Source organism: Panthera tigris, chromosome B2 (genome assembly GCF_018350195.1).
Source record: "Panthera tigris isolate Pti1 chromosome B2, P.tigris_Pti1_mat1.1, whole genome shotgun sequence".
Lineage (NCBI taxonomy): Eukaryota > Metazoa > Chordata > Mammalia > Carnivora > Felidae > Panthera > Panthera tigris.
Window position 1 is genome coordinate 66,311,401 of NC_056664.1, and position 17,486 is coordinate 66,328,886.

Genomic DNA, 17,486 nt, shown 5'->3' on the forward strand with positions numbered 1-17,486 from the left:
AGATTGGTTTTCAATCATTTGGAAGTGTATTTTGGCAGAAGCTGAAATGAAAAAGGAAAATGTTTTTTTAAACCTACACTCTTTTGCTGAGTTCCTTCTCAGAGTGGCTCATCTGAGATCCCCCCACCCCCAACCATTCTTGATATCTTTCTTTTCGTTACTTGGTTCTGCCACACGTTTGGCCCTTTGAGTTTCACACTATTGGTAGATCACATGGGCTGATATGATTTCTTGCTTGTAAATGGACTGTGTGTTGTGGAGAGAAGGAAAGGAGTCCTTTCTCATTTTGTTCTCTCTTCTCACAGAGTTTCCCGATAATATGCTTTTGTTTCTGAAATAAATTAGGACTACACTTTTTCCTCTTAGATCATGGTGATGAAGACCCTCTTCTGTGTTTTCAAGCTGTCACTTTCTTTACAGTATAAGCTATAAAATGATGAAGAGCCAATGGCTGGGGAACGGATTTTTCCTACGAGAGAAAAAAGGAAAAGTGCATTTGCCTTTCAGGAATTGTAAAACAGATAGTATTTTTTCTCAGGGTGTTACTAAGGATGAAAATTTATAGCTCCCTTTTCTTTTGTTATAGGCCTCTTTTCTTAACAGTGTGAGTAGCATGGCAGTTCATGGTATGTTTAAGTCTCCCAGTAAAGCATACATCCAACTAAAAACGAGAGATGAAAATATAAAGGTAATGGGTGCAGTCACTTTTAATTACAATATAATTGTACTCTTTTGTCATTAATGTGTATTCATTAATTAAGATTTTTTTTTTCTAGGTGGGATCACCTTTTGAGTTGGTGGTTAGTGGCAACAAGCCACTAAGGAAGGAGTTAAGCTATATGGTAATCAATAGAGAATCTAAATTTATTATCTCTTATAGAATCATCTCAAATGAGCTACCTTATGTCTCCCTTATGTGTATACGAAACTCACTAATTTTTATGTTTATTTTTTAAAGTTTATTTCTTTATTTTGAGAGAGAGAGAAAGAGAAAGAGAGAGAGAGTGTGTGTGAGCAGGGGAGAGGCAGAGAGAGAGGGAGAGACAGAGAACCCCAAGCAGGCTCTGCGCCATCAGCGTGGAGCCCAACAGGGGGCTCGAACTCAAAGATCACGAGGTCATGACCAGAGCCGAAACCAAGAATCAGACACTTAACTGACTGAGCCACTCTGACGCCCCTAGACTAAACTCACTAATTTTTAAAATTCAGTCTCATACCCTTTAGCCTGCCCTTTTTATATTGCAATCAAATTCCTTTTTTCTCTTTTCACCTATATTTGCATTTCCAATTTAAGATGGGTGATTAAATCTTGCATTATGTTTAAAATTTAAGTTTCTATGAGATAATCCACATAAGTTCATCGTAGAAAATTATAAAGTATGAGAAAAACAAAAAAATAAAAATTGCTACCCATAGATTTGAATCTTTCTAATTCAGCTCTCCCCAGTGGTGCTCTATATTCTCTACTCAAAAATAAATTAACTGTGAAGCTACTGATGTCTCAGTCAGTTATTTCTTTATCTTATCCTTTTCTGTTTCCTGGCTTATATTCTCTCTGTTGGTCAGGGAGGTTTCCTTGCACTGAAAAATGCTTTGAAGTTGGTTTAAGTCAACAGTTTGTGTGTATGGTTAAAATTGTGTTAAATATAGCTGCAATTGAGAGTCTCATTAGCTTTGGCATAAAATGAAACTCTTCTGCTACTCTTTTCAGGTAATATCCAGGGGACAGTTGGTGGCTGTAGGCAAGCAAAATTCAACAGCCTTCTCTTTAACACCAGAAAATTCTTGGGCTCCAAAAGCCTGTATTATTGTGTATTATATTGAAGATGATGGAGAAATTATAAATGATGTTCTAAAAATTCCTGTTCAGCTTGTTTTTAAAAATAAGGTAAGATTTAAGGTAATGATGTGAGAAGAAAACTTCATACTGGTGAAGTCTGAGAAATGCAATATTTCTTTAGAAAAGTATCATTAAATAACATTGGTTAGAAATTTATACTTCTAGAACTATGGTTAAATCCCTTCAGTATTATTGCCACATACAGATTTTCACATGTGGAGTTATTGGGCAGTGTGGGTCTTATTTGTAAGTTATGATTCTTGGCTTTAAGACTTGAACTCAATTTCTTGAAGTTATTTCAGGATTTCTCAAATGGCGGGGTCCATATTGTTCTGGCATGCAGTTCCAGCAGTAATACAGAATTTGTGTGGTGCTGATACTGGCGTGGGAGTGAAATGAAGCACGTGTAGGGAACGAGGCCGTCAGCAGTGATATGTGGAAGCAGAGCCCAGATTTGGTTTATCCGTTTCATGGGCCTGGAATCTAACCCGGGACAGATTTACAGGACGCTTGGCTACCTTGCATGTGGAGATCTGTGTGGAGTTTGGTCTCCAAAAGCACGAGGGATTTTTGTAGCTTAAGGTGTATGGCTTGTGTGGGATGCCCCCTTGAACCTCAACTTTGAAAAGTAACCTGGCTGAAAGAGTGCATGATGGAATTGAATCATCTAGTGCATAATAAAATGAGCCATTGTTCTGAGAGCTGCTGCCTTCTCAGGTTTTTTTAGGCAAAATAATCATTGTTTAAAAGTATTGATTTGCCAAGTACGATTCTTTGATAGCATTTCTGTTTGCTTAGTTTGTTAAACTTCTGAGAGGTTGTAGTAGTCATACATGTCTTATGTTGACAGTTGTTAATTAATTTTGTCAAAATAGAATACAGACTTCTATTTTTCACTTTATGAAAAGTTTTTTCAAAGATAATGGTATGCTCTGTTATTGTTAGAGAGCAAATTTTGACTTGTAGTGATTCCATTAATCCCATAACAAAGATGAATTCTAAAGTAGGAGTTGGACTTAACGCATATATCTTTGAAAGTGAGACCAAGTTTTAAAAAAGTTTAGTGTAAGAGGTTGTTGGCTTTGAGGAAGCAGAGTATATAAATAGCATAATTCCAAGAAATTTCTTAGATATGAAAGATAAATATAATTTCAGCTATATTTGCAAAGATATATCTTTCTCTACTTTTATTTTTAACGTTTTATTTATTTTTGAGGCAGGGAGAGACAGAGCATGAACGGGGGAGGGTCAGAGAGAGAGGGAGACACAGAATCTGAAGCAGGCTCCAGGCTCTGAGCTGTCAGCACAGAGCCCGATGCGGGGCTTGAACTCACGGACCGTGAGATCATGACCTGAGCCGAAGTCGGATGCTTAACCGACTGAGCCACCCAGGCGCCCCTCTACTTTTATTTTTAAGTAATCTCTACACCCAATGTGGGGCTCAAACATATAACCCTGAGATCAAAAGTCACATGTTCTACTGACTGAGCCAGCCAGGCGCCCCTCTTTCTCTACTTTTTATATGTTTATTCCATTACTCACAAAGAAACTACAAATTTGAAAATAGAATATATTTAAGCAAGGGAAAATTAACGAGTCTTTTGGATGTTTGGTAATGACTGAACTGGATGGGATGTGGAAAGCACAAGAGATGGAGGGTTAGAAATCATCCACTCGTAAGTGTACATGGAAGCCATAGGGTCTCTGAGGCGCAGAGTCAAGAGTGAGAAGTACAAGGCTGGAACATGTTGCTCCCCTTCATTTTGGGTATACGTGGGGGAAACTTAAACTAAAAGTAAACTAGATACAGTGGTATAAAGGGTATATGTATAAAAAATTTCACTGGACAAGTTAAACAGGCAAGTCTTTATTCAAGACTGTTGCAATAGGGGAGAGAGATTGAATTCAACTTCATTAAAACAAAAGGCAGGAGAGGTTATTGATTGATTGATTGATTGACTGATTGAAAGCATAAGTGGGGGAGGGACAGAGAGAGAGAGAGAATCCCAAGCAGGTTCCACACTGTCAGCGTGGAGCCCAATGCAGAGCTCAAGCCCACGAATTGTGAGATCATGACCTGAAGTCATACACTTAAATGACTGAGCCACCCAGTTGCTCCGAAAGGCAGGAGAGTTTTAAGCAGTGAATGAGCTTGTGGAAAGGTACTGGAGGACACTGAGAAGAGATTGGTCAATGTGATTAGGCCATCTGTGTTTGCTAACTGTCAATGTATAAGTTAGGGTCTTATCCTCCCACAGAGCCTTGGGAGATCAATCAGTGATTCTTTTTTGGTGATTACATTTCAAAGGATTGGCTCCCAAGTCCTTGGGAAAGACATTCCTGGGTTGTAAAAGTGGCAAGAGGCTGGGAGAAGCCTTACATTTCAAAGGGACAGAGAAAGAATTTACAATTTCAAGTTTTCTAAAGTAAATGCTGTAAGTAAAGGGAGAATCAGGGGCTTATGGTCAGGAAGAAGCCTGTTCAGTCAAGTCGAGGGGAACAGTAAGGCAGTTTTGGTCAGGTAGTACAGTCACTGCAGCAGTAGAATGTTGAAATAGAGCTAGACAAGATGAGCCTTCTTAGTATGAAGGGGCCTCATGACAAAGCCATTCCGTTTTGCTGTGATGAGATGATTGAGGCTCATTAAGAAGTATGAGTTAGGGCCATCTTTGATGAATGTAATGAACAGAGGAAGTTCAGGCAGCCATGGGGACACAGAGCATTGGGCCTAACTAGTGTTTGGTCTGATCACCTCTTCAGTTGGAAAGACATCTCCTTGTCCCCAACAGGAGTTCTGTGAGTCCCCAAGGGGCCTCTCCCTGGGCTCACTTCTAAGTTCAGGTTACCTGCACGTGGGCATCTCCAGTTTCTTTGCTCTTTCCTGTTCCTCCTCCAGGATACTGACCCTCCCCAGGTGTGCCAGGCACTGCTGTCTTCTTTTTAGTATTGGCTGGGGGATGAGGGGTGTGGGAGAAAGGGAAGAGGAAAGATAGAGAAGTGAAGGGAAATTCAGATTTATGCCACTGTGGGAAGTTCTATTACTTGCAAATACTGTGAGTAAAGTTTTTTTTTTTTTGTTTTTAAATTCCTTCCCCCAGAGAAGGCTTATGTATGGTTTTAGAATGATCCCTGAGTCAAGGCAAATGGAGAATCTCTGCTAGATTTTGAGTCCTTTGAACTGCTGTTGGTGAGACATGTAAGTAATGCTTTAAAAAAGTCACATAAATCAATCCTGTTTTCTCTCTTTCTTAGATAAAGCTGTTTTGGAGTAAAACTCATGCTGCACCATCTGAGAAAGTCTCTCTTAGGATCTCTGTGACACAGCCAGACTCGATAGTTGGGGTTGTGGCTGTTGACAAAAGCGTGAATCTGATGAATGCCTCTAATGATATTACAATGGAAAATGTGAGTATAGCTATTTTTTCATTATAAAAATACATGCTAAAAGAGCAAAAAAGAAACTTTATTGCATTACTTCAAATATCTAAGGGAAATTTTATTGGTTCCTCTTCAAGTGTAAGTCAGTAATGAGTAAAGCTTCCAAATAAAAAGGATTTGCATTCTGGTTGTTGTGTTGGGAAGAGGCTTATGTGGTGAAGTGTCTTTGCTGTCTTACATGAGAGATGCCATCTAGAGTTTTCCCTCATTTTCATACTGTATTTGAATTTAAGACTCTCGAGAAAGTACTAGGAAATTGACTTGTACAATTCTGGATGACCCTGGAGAAGAGAGCTTTCGATAATTTTGAAGTACTTTCTATTTTGGTTATACATAATGGTTATATATAATTACTGCCTCATTGAATTAACTATTTGTGGTATATTGAAGGAGTGAAATCCTGTTAATTTGCAGAACACTTATAAACCAAGAAATATATAAACCTCTAGTTACATTAGTTACATAAACTAATCCTCTATTCATTAATCAATTTTGCTTTGTAAGTTCATTGTTGTTCATTTTTATATGTAAGTTCTTGATGTATTCTTGTATATATCCTGGATATACCCTAGCCATTGCTAGTTGAAATCTAGATTGTATAACCTATGTCAATTAATTGATTAAGTATAGTAATTAACAACACATGGGAAAAAAAGATATAAATGTTTAGGCTAATTTGGTCATCTTGAGAAAAATTATATATTTTTTCAGCTTATAAAGGTAATTTTTCTCAATCCCTTTATTTATTTTTTAAATTATTTATGCATTTATTTATTTTGACTTGTTTTATTTTTTATTTTTTTAAATTTACATCCAAATTAGTTAGCATATAATGCAACAATGATTTCAGGAGTAGATTCTTTAGTGCCCCTTACCCATTTAGCCCATCCCCCCTCCCTCCAGTAACCCTCAGTTTGTTCTCCATATTTATGAGTCTCTTCTGTTTTGTCCCCTCCCTGTTTTTATATTATTTTTGTTTCCCTTCCCTTATGTTCATCTGTTTTGTCTCTTAAAGTCCTCATATGAGTGAAGTCATATGATTTTTGTCTTTCTCTGACTGACTAATTTCACTTAGCATAATACCCTCCAGTTCCATCCATGTAGTTGCAAATGGCAAGATTTCATTCTTTTTGATTGCCGGGTAATACTCCATTGTGTGTGTGTGTGTGTATATATATATATATATATATATATATATATATATATATATATAGCATCTTCTTTTTCCATTCATCCATCAATGGACATTTGGGCTCTTTCCATACTTTGGCTGTTGTTGATAGTGCTGCTATAAACATGGGGGGGTGCATGTGTCCCTTCGAAACAGCACACCTGTATCCCTTGGATAAATGCCTAGTAGTGCAATTGCTGAGTCATAGGGTACTTCTATTTTTAGTTTTTTGAGGAACCTCCATATTGTTTTCCAGAGTGGCTGCACCAGCTTGCATTCCCATCAATCCCTTTTAAAAAAGATTCATTTAAAACAAATTGGTCATTTTTTTCTCTTAATATTAAAAAACTCATGTTATTCTAAAAAGTCTATAGCATTTTGGATTTGATTTAACTGAATTTAGTAATATCTCTCATTTTATAGCTTTCTAAATATCTTAAGTATATTATTTCATTTTTGTTTCCCTGTGTATGTACATACACACACACACACACACACACATGCACACACACACATACACACACACCTCTATCTAGTGCTTGTGCTCTATTTCTGTCTTTGTTTCTTTGTCTATCTTTTAATATATTTACATAAAATTTTGTCATATATAAGATTGCTATCCCATGGGGCGCCTTGGTGGCTCATTTAAGCGTCCAACTTCGGCTCAGGTCATAATCTCACAGTTCAAGAGTTCGAGACCCACATCAGGCTCCGTGCTGACAGCTTGGAGCCTGGAGCCTGCTTTGGATTCTGTGTCTCCTTCTCTCTCTGCTTGCACTCTGTCTCTCTCTCTCTGCCTCTCTCTAAAAATATAAACATTAAAAAAACAAAAGATTGTTATCCCAGCTTTCTTTTGGTTCAACCTTGCTGGCATATTTTTCTACCTTTTTATTTTCAAGCTTTTATAAGTTTTCCTTTAAGTTTATCTTGTAGGTAGCATGTTATTATATTATATTTTGTTTTTGTTTTTAATGTCTGGTAGTCCATATCTTTTAATAAGCTTATTTAACACATTTACAAGTATGGTAATTCTTGTCTTAATTAGGAATTATTTCTACTTTATTTCATATTTTTAAATGTAATTACTTTTCTTCCCTCTTTTTATTTTTATTTTTTCCAGGGGTTAGATCAAATTTTATTCTTCTGGTTTGTAAGTTATACATTCTGTTTTTGTTCCTATGACAGAGGCCCTTAACTCATGAACCATACTACTATTTATTCTTGCTGATTTCTTAAGACTATCAAAATTCTATCTTCACCAGACAAGACGAGCATTTTTTCACATGCTCTCATTTTATTTTATTTTTTAAATTTTTTAAAATGTTTATTTATTTTTGAGAGAGAAAGAGAGACAGACAGACAGACAGACAGAGGTGTGAGTGGGGGAGGGGTAGAGAGAGGGAGACACTGAATCCGAAGCAGACTCCAGGCTCTGAGGTGTTAGCACAGAGCCTGATGCAGGGCTCGAATTGGGAATGGTGAGATCATGACCTGAGCTGAAGTCGGATGCCTAACCAACTGAGCCACCCAGGTGCCCCAGTATGCTCTCATTTTCTTGCACATCCCTTTTGTCTTTCACTTGTTACCACCTTCTTCTCCAATCCTGCCCAGACCATGTTGTGATTGTACAGGATTGTAATTCAGTGTCATTATTGATTGCCCTTGCAGTCTATGCTCTTCCTTCATTTTTTAATTCTGGAAATTTACATCTGTTATTTCTTCATTTGTTTCTTCATTCTCCATTTCTCTTCTTCTGAGACTCTTGTTATTCAGTGATTGGCATGTCTACTTCCATTCTCCATATCTCTTAGCTTTTTGTTTTATGTTCACTATCTTTTTGACTTTCCTTTTTTCCTTTGAGAGAGCTCCACAGTTGACTCTGCTCCCTGATCATCTATCAGTTGTATCTATCCTCCTTTGATTTCTTATATTGGGTTCTTTATGTCAGCTATTATATTTTTAATGTATATTATTTTCATTGGGTTCTTATCTTTCGTTCTTGTTTTATATTGTTAATATTTTCTTTTATCTCCTTATGTCTATCTGCCATGTTTATTTTAAAATCTTGAACTGGCCTTTTCAATATTTCGCATCATATGTTATGTGTTGTCCATTTGGATGTCTTTTATGGAAGTCATACTCTTTGGATGTAGTTGATTTGGCAGCTGTTCTGATATTGTCCATTGGGGAAGGCTGAACACCCCATTCCAATCTGTGTAAGTCTTGTGAGTTTAAAGAGGGGGAGGGGTCAAGCTTCAGAGACTAGAGAACTACTCTTGATCTTCCCTGTGTGCTGCTGGCTTTTATTCAATGTTTCACTTTTAAGCTCTTAGGGAAAAGCATCACCAAGAAAAGGCAGTTTTTTGGGGTCATGATCCACCAGCTTTTAGGGTTTGGAGTGCAGAGGAAGAGTGAGTGCTTGTGGCCATGGGTCTGTCCACGTGTTTTCCTCAGTTTCTCCACCAGAAAAGCAGAGGTGCTGACCTGGTATTATCTTCCTGACCCTTACACAGGCAGTGTAGGCTGCTGGTGCAGCTGCTGATTTTGGCAGTGAAAATGCAAGGAATGATTGTCCCAAGGCTGCTTCCTGGAAAGAAGCAAGAGCAGAATTAAAAAATCTTTTCTCCAGACTGCCTCTAGCAGCTTTCTGCCACCCACTTCCTCCCAACACACCAGTTAAAGTTATCTTTTACTCTTCTCAGGCTTTTCTCATACCACTCATCCAAGTTTCCTACTTGCTTTTCTTGTTTCTCCAGAGTTGGCTCTGGAGAAGGGCATCAGGAGCCTGTGGTAATAGACCATTTTGGTTTCTTTTGTTCTTGTTAAATTTATACATGGTGCCGAGAGACTCTTGAACACTTTGGGAAAATTTAAGTGTGCTAGATATTCCAGAAATGATTTTCAGACATCAGCCTTTGCTCCAGCCTTGGCAATGCCTTTTTGTTGAGCCAGTGAGAAAACGAGGATTTCTTTTTGAGATAGGTGTTTCTTCTTGATAATTCCATTGATTCATGCCTGAGTGTCAGGGGAAGGTGATCTTGCATGCATTTGTGTCCTATAGCAGAGTTTGAGTCTTGGGACTAAAATCTTTTCTCTCCATTATGTCTGGCTCTGGCTCCATTGTCTACAGTTGGACTATACACTGGTTGTATTTGCCAGCTTGTTGAGATATTATGAAATTTTCTGTTTTCTCCTTCTGTTGTTTTCTTCTCGGTGCCTGTTCTAGCACCGTGTTTGCTTACCATGGATGTAGCTGCGGTTGTTGTTAGTGTGGCAAAAAAAGTGGATGCAGGTGTTTGATTTTAATTTTTTTTAACGTTTATTCATTTTTGAGAGGCAGAGAGAGGCAGAGTGTGAGTGGGGAAGGGACAGACAGAGAGGGATATACAGAATCCGAAGCAGGCTCCAGGCTCTGAGCTGTCAGTACAGAGCCTGATGCAGGGCTTGAACCCACGAACCGCGAGATCATGACCTGAGCTGAAATCAGTCACCTAACCGACTGAGCCACCCAGGTGCTCCAGGTGTTTGATTTTAAATGTGTTTTTTTTTTTTAATTTTTAAAAAAGTTTTATTTATTTATTTTAAGAGAGACAGAGACAGCATGAGTGGGGAAGGGACAGAGAAAGAGGGGGAGAGAGAATCCCAAGCAGGCTCTGTACGGCCTGTGCAGAGCCTGATGCGGGGCTTGAACTTACGAGACCACGAAATCATGACCTGAGATGAAATCAAGATTCAGACAGTCAACTGAGCCACTGAGGGGCTCCAAACGTGGTTGTTTTTTAAATTTGCACTTAGACTCTTTCATGATTTGTATTCCTGCTTTTGTCTTAATTTGTCTCTTTAACGCTAATGTAAATAAGAGAGATAGGTTGAAATAGTTACCAAACTGTATAATATCTTAACTTTTTTTATTGTGGTGAAATGTATGTAACATAAAATTTGCCATTTTAACCATTTTTGAAAGACAAGTCAGTGGCATTAATTACTTTCATGTTGTACAACGATCATCACTATCTGTTTCTAAAACTTTTTTGTTACCCCAGACAGACTCTGTAGCCATTAAGTGATAATTCTCCATTTCCCCCTATTCCCAGCCCCAGCCACCTCTAATCTACTTGTCTTTATGAACTTACTTGTCTAGACATTTCATATAAGAGGAATCATATAAAATTTTTTCCTTCTGTGTCTGCCTTATTTCACTTAGCTTAATGTTTTCAAGGTTCATCCATGTTGTAGCATGTATCTGAACTTCATTTCTTCTTATGGCTAAGTAATATTCTATTTGATGTATATACCACATTTTGCTTATCCATTCTTCTGTTGATGGACGTTTAAGTTGTTTCTGTCTTTTGGTTATTGTGACTGATGCCACAATGAACATTGGCCATACATGTATATCTGAGTGCCTGTTCTTTTCAGCATATACATTGGGATGGAATTGCTAGGTCATATTCTAATCTGTGTTTATCTCTTGGGAGCTGCCAACTTTACTCAGTCTTTTAGCCTATTTTACTCTCTCTTGCTAGTAATGAGTGCTGCTCTTAAAAAAATAACATTGCTAATGTGATTATGTAAATATCTCAATATTGAAAAAACTATCTCATTGATGTTATAATTTGCAGTGCTTTATCAATGAGGTTGAATATTTTTTCTGTTTGTTAATAATTTACATTTCTTTTTTGTAAACTATCTCTTTTTGTTATTTAAGAAAATGTAGTTAAGTGACATTTGCAGAACTTATATTAACCATCAAATTTAACCCGTTTATTTCTGCCAGAAGTATGGGTTGTTTTCAATGCTGACCCCTGTGTGTTGGTTTAGGAATTGACATTTAAATTCCTCCTGAGCAAACCTCAAGCCCACATTTCTTAGGAACTCTGGATTAGTGAACAGAGTGAAAATAAGTTAAAAGAATCAATGTAATTTTAGCTGATTGAATCATGAATAAGGCATTCAAATATTTGTTATTGTTCCATTTGTGTCACTTTCAAATTAGATAAGCATGTGGGCTGTGTGTTATCTAAGTAACATACAAGAAATATTACAGAGGGCAGAACAGTATGATACAAATCAATTCATTCCACATATTTTATCTTCTCCTTAGGTGGTCCATGAGTTGGAGCTCTATAACACAGGGTATTATTTAGGCATGTTCATGAATTCTTTTGCAGTTTTTCAGGTATGTTTAGCTTATTATATAATTTGGAAAGATATTAATATCTTTTACTATTGCAAACACCTTCAGAATTAATTATCTGATTAACCTTTTATTAAATGTGTTGTTGAAGTATAGTGTGTTATATAAATATAATTTGAAATGGAAAGATAATCATCCTTCCAATTTTAAAAGCAAATGGAAAAAGTCTGTGTGTGTGTGTGTGTGTGTGTGTGTGTGTGTGTATCTGTATCTGTGTATGAGAGGGAGAGAGAGAATGCTCATGTATGTACCTAAATTCTCAAAAATGAGATAGAGTAAAAAAAACACAAAACTTTCATGTCTGCATAAAAACAAATGAACAAGAGTGAATTAAGAGTATAGAAGACTGCTGTGACATTTTACAAAGCATTTAAACTTAAAAAATTTTTTTAAATTATTCTTTTTAGGAATGTGGCCTCTGGGTATTGACAGATGCAAACCTTATGAAGGATTACATTGATGGTGTTTGTAAGTAGAACCTAGCAATGTGCTTTCAAAGTATTTAAGTCTTTCATCTCAGGTATTTAAAATTACTTATAAGTATGGATGATTTCTGGTTTAATGGATATGGATATTGTGATTTCATTTTCTGTTCTCTTTTCCTAAAGTCTTTGGAGTTTAATGTACATTTGAGCCATGACATGGAATATTTGTCTGGGCTTCTGTCTAGATTTCCATTTGCTCCCTTGTAGTTCTTTGAAATGGTTATTTTTTTGGGGCATATTGGAAGATCCTATGCTTCCAATTTATATTGCAAACTGTGCTGTTATTTTGGAATTAGATAAAAGGAACAACATAGTTTTGAAACATTTTTGTTCTCTGGCATTTTGATGTTCACCTAGCATATAGCCCAGATGCCATAAGTATGCTGGTATATGCAGTGTGCACACACACACACGCATGTTCACCTAGAATATAACCCAGATGCCATAAGTATGCTGGTACATGCAGTGAGCATGCGTGAGTGCATGCACCTGCACACGTGCATGTCTCATCAGTCTGAGTTCTTCCTGAGCAGGGTCACACCTAGTTCCCTGTGTTGCTAAATAGAGTTGCTACCCAACTAATAATAAGAGTGCTTAGGAAGAAGTGAAATGTTTTGACTGAAGGAAGTGTGGAAATGAGAATGGTTAACTCCAGGAGTTGTTCTCTTTTCCTTTAGGTAACATTATGCTAATATCATCTTGTAAGGCTGTCACAATTTGTATCCCCGGATTCCCTATTCCTGCCAGGTCTTCTCAGTTACTCCACACTAAGCCCCAGGCTCTCCAGCTTTGGGCTGATTTTTGACACTACAGGATACCCGAGCCTCTGCCCTGAAGCAAAAAGATCATTGTATAGTATTAAAAATTTTATGAAATCATTATGATTTCTATGCATTAAAGATAATATGGTATGGCTAGCTTTCTTCATGTAAGAATCCATCCTAGACACCTTCTAAGCAATCTTTTTCCATTCTCTCTTTGTTGGTATCTGCTTTTACCCATCTTTTTTCATCCTTACTTATCAAATCCTGATTTCCACTGTAATACTCATTCTGTTGTTAGTAATACTTATTGTATCCTTTACATTTCCTAAGAACTTTCTTCTACCTTTTTTCCCCCACTGTTTAACAGAAGAAATTTGATCCTCCTACTAGCATACTGTGTCCCTAGAAACCTTCTTAAGTGACTGGCATTCATTTTTCTGCTTCTCTTCTGGATCAGGGTTCCTAAGTACATAATGTATCTTTTTTTTTTTTTAATTTTTTTTAACGTTTATTTATTTTTGAGACAGAGAGAGACAGAGCATGAACAGGGGAGGAGCAGAGAGAGAGGGAGACACAGAATCCGAAACAAGCTCCAGGCTCTGAGCTGTCAGCACAGAGCCCGATGCGGGGCTCGAACTCACGGACCGTGAGATCGTGACCTGAGCCGAAGTCGGACGCTTAACCGACCAAGCCACCCAGGTGCCCCAGTACATAATGTATCTTGCAGTCAGTACTATGGCATCAGTAGTTACTCAAGGTCACGTTATCACTGGAACACTGCTTTACTTTTAACATTTCAAATGCCTATCCTTCTACCTTGGATATTCACTCACTCCCTTAAATCTATTGAATGCCTTCTTTGTCCTTACTAGAGACCAAATATCTTCCTTGGTCTTGACTTCTGGTTATTCTGGGTTATTGGCTCCTTCTGCTTTCACTTTCCTCCAGTACTTGGCCTGGACCACCATGATTATTCAGTTTGGTAGCATTCTTCCCTACTTCCTTGACATCTTCTTCATTAACCCAAACTTTGGAACATCTTGACTGTTTATCTTACCCCTCTGTTTCTGCATCCCACAAATACCTTAAATTCAGTATGTCACAAGCCAAGTTTATGATCTTCTCTTCCTTTACAACCTTGCTTTTCCTTAATATAATTTTATTGATATGTGATTCCTTGAATTGATATAATTTCAGATCTATGTTAATGAAATCATCATTTACCTAGATGCCTAAATCAGAAACCCACAACACATCCTTAGTTCCTTCCTCTCTGTCAGATGTGGGATAACATGGTAGTTAAGAAAAGGATTGCCATCAAATACTTCTGCTTTTAAGTTCTGGTGTTTTGACACTGAGAAAGTCAATTAACCTTTCTAAACCTCAAATCTCCAATTGAAATATAGTGCTAATAATATTATTGGTATTACAGGGGTATTATGATGTTAAATTCAAAAACATTTAAATTGTATGACACATGTTTAGCACTTATAAGTCTGCAATTACCTACTATTTTATTCCTCAGATCCAGTTCGTTCATTCATTATTTAATGGATAGTGATGATATTAATTGCATGCCTAGTATGTACGAGGCAATGAGATTTCAACCTGGTCTAGTGGGGCAAAACAATATAAAATTAGAAGAGTGTGCTGAGGACTGGGGTGGGGGGAGTCAGCATGCCATGGGCATACACAGAAGTCATCCACCCAAGAGGCAGGGCAGAATCATCTCTTGAGACTATTCTTCCTCTCCTCTCCTTGCTTCAGGCCCTTGTCAGTGTCTCGTTGACTATTGTAATAACTTCCTAACTTAACTGCTTTGCCCACCTTCCATTTCCTCCAGCTCTAAACCATTGTTCACACTGATGCCAGAGTTATCATTATAAAACATGAGCTGTGGGCTGGATCATGTTTCTAATTTATTCTAAAACCTTCAATAGGTCAAAATTGCTTAAAGGATCAATCTAAGTCCTTCAGTATGGGAGATTGGATATTTAATATCTGGATTTAGCCATTCTTTCTCTTCTCATTTTATGCCCCTCTTACCTAATACTCACTGTCATATTTGGGACATGCCTTCGTACTTAGTTTACCTGCCCTGTGTCCCTTTCCCATGTGGGGTACTCTTTAACTAGAGACTTAAAGAAAACAGAATAAAAAAACCCCAAAACCCCTGCAAAATGGATTTTTTTCCCCTAGCCACACTATTTTCATCATTCAGATTTTGGATAAAATCAGCCATTATTGTGCACAATAGGCATTTTTTATATGTCTGTGTCACTCTTAACATGTTTACTACAGTTTTCTATTTGTCTCCTCCAATAGACTGTGAGTGAAGAAGCTCCCTGCATTCATCTTTGTATCCCTCGTACTGACTGTAGTCTATTTTTTTTTTACATTTTATTTTGAAATAATTATAGACTTATAGAAAAGTTGAAAAAATAGAAGTAGGTAATCCAGAGTTTGTATGGCAACATAGCTGTTTTTAAGTTAGTAAACAGGATGATTGTGGCATCTTATGGCTGGGATAGCCATTGGTAACTGGCACTAGGGAGCTAAAAAGAATAGAAAAATTGAAGGTAACTTTAAAAATGATTTAACTTATTTTTTAGCAACTGCACTGTAAGTAGTTTTTTAGGTGTTGGCCATATGGGCAGGAAACTTTTTTTTTTTTTTTTTTTTTTAAGTTTTGGCGTTGCCGTAACTGGCCACAGGGCCTTGGGTAAGTCACTTGACTTCTGTGGGTCTCAGGTGTCTCATCTGTAAAACGAGAAGGTTGGATAAGATGAGCTCTAAAGTCCCATTCAGCTGAGAGGTGCTGCAATTCCATGGACTGAGTTTATAATCATTCTCTACAGGGACTTTTTCCTAACAGTTGCCAATGTTGATTTTTAGATGACAGCGTAGAACTTGCCGAGAGGTTTGTGGAGGAAAATGAAGGATACTTGGTAGATTTCCATGACTTTTCTTCGGTTAGCGATCCACGTGTCAGAAAGCATTTTCCAGAGACTTGGATTTGGCTAGACACCAACATGGGGTAAAGATTTATCATGTTCTTTGCTTATATATATTTTGTTTAGTGTTATTTTTAAACAAGTTTTGTGTTCTTTCTAATGTTTAAGTGCAAACATATTGTGGTTAAAGCTAAATAAACCAAGAGGTTTTTTATCTTAGAACGATATTTAGTGTATTTAAATGTAGTATATAATAAAGCCACATGCAAATTGGGGCAGTGAGAGTATCATTAAGGAGAAGATAGACCTTCTTCTAACGAAGGGTGTTTTGAACTTCCTTGAAGTCTCATGGTTCTTGTTTGAGAAAATTGCTGAGAGTACACTTGTTGCCTTGGGGTGAGAGTACTGACGATTACTCTCTCGGCCTTGTAGCTCCTTATAAAACATCCCCGTGAGCCACAGGGAGAAGCAGCACAGGTGGTGGAGGGACTCAGCTTAGTTGACAAACCCTGTGCTATCTGGTCTAATGACTGAGCAGATGAATCATGAAATATGCATATATTTTATAGTCAGCCATGTATGGAAACTTGAAATAAGACACAAGTCAAAGCTCAAAACACACACACACAAATACATGACCAGGATACGGAGGGAAACTTTCACGTAAATTGACAGAAATAAATCAAGTTAAATTTGAAAATATGTATTTATTATCTGTACATTTATGAAAATAATGGTCATTCTGAAAGTGTAAACATTGTTGAAAGCTTTTAATGGAATATGAGTCAGGATGCAGTGTTATGGCCTTATTAAATGACCTGGTCCTTGAGAATTTGGGATCTGCCGTTTCATGCTCACTCAAAAAAATTTAGATAGGCAAACAATTTGGAAAACTAAAACTCTTCCAAAAATGGTTTAGGTTATGTTGACTTTTTTGGAAATGTGTCAGTTCTCGGGGTTGTGATTTTTGTTTTTATCTTGACTTTAGTTCCAAGATTTACCAAGACTTTGAAGTTACCGTGCCTGATTCTATCACTTCTTGGGTGGCTACCGCATTTGTGATCTCTGAGGACTTAGGTCTTGGACTAACCAGGACTCCAGTGGAGGTAGTATATGAAAGAGCTGCTTATAAATGTTAAAGTGCCCAAAGCAAAAAAAGTGTCCACTCTTCAATGGATTTTCAAAAAAAAATTGCTTATGATGTTGCTCAGTGTTTAGAGGTTCCTTGGCTTTTCCTTTTTGTTTTTTATTAGTTGTTTACTTTAGAATGTGAGCTGTATTGAACTCCTAAATGTGTTCCATCCATGTTAAGATTTGGATAAAAAGTTTATTATTGACTGAATCCAACCATTTACAAAGGCCAGAAGACAGAGGGTTTCTGTGTGTCCCTCTGATAAGGATGAGCAGAACTTCTCAAGATGTCCCCTAGAAGACATGCCTTCACATTTCTGGTCAGATTGCAGCATATGTGACTTCCTAACCCAGTCGCTGGCGAGAGGAATATACACGTTTGGTCTTAGACCAGTAGTTCTCACCTCTGTCATACCTGAAGCCCCCTTTTTATAACAGATATTTTGTTTTCCCCTTTACCATCTACAATGCAAGTCATAGAAAATATAGTATACTTACATACTCAA

At 37.3% G+C, this 17,486-nt stretch overlaps 1 protein-coding gene across 5 annotated transcripts in view; it reads left to right on the forward strand.

The window, feature by feature from the left end:
* The window catches only part of CD109 (CD109 molecule), a 184,414-nt gene that overhangs the window by 111,275 nt on the left and 55,653 nt on the right, over nucleotides 1-17,486 (forward strand). For all 5 annotated transcript variants that reach the window (XM_042986670.1, XM_042986668.1, XM_042986669.1 and 2 more), the window contains 8 exons: nucleotides 587-688; nucleotides 777-842; nucleotides 1,712-1,888; nucleotides 5,093-5,245; nucleotides 11,554-11,628; nucleotides 12,054-12,114; nucleotides 15,791-15,932; nucleotides 16,838-16,955. In XM_042986670.1, the coding sequence (XP_042842604.1) occupies nucleotides 587-688; nucleotides 777-842; nucleotides 1,712-1,888; nucleotides 5,093-5,245; nucleotides 11,554-11,628; nucleotides 12,054-12,114; nucleotides 15,791-15,932; nucleotides 16,838-16,955 (894 nt within the window). The remainder of the gene's footprint in view (nucleotides 1-586; nucleotides 689-776; nucleotides 843-1,711; nucleotides 1,889-5,092; nucleotides 5,246-11,553; nucleotides 11,629-12,053; nucleotides 12,115-15,790; nucleotides 15,933-16,837; nucleotides 16,956-17,486) is intronic.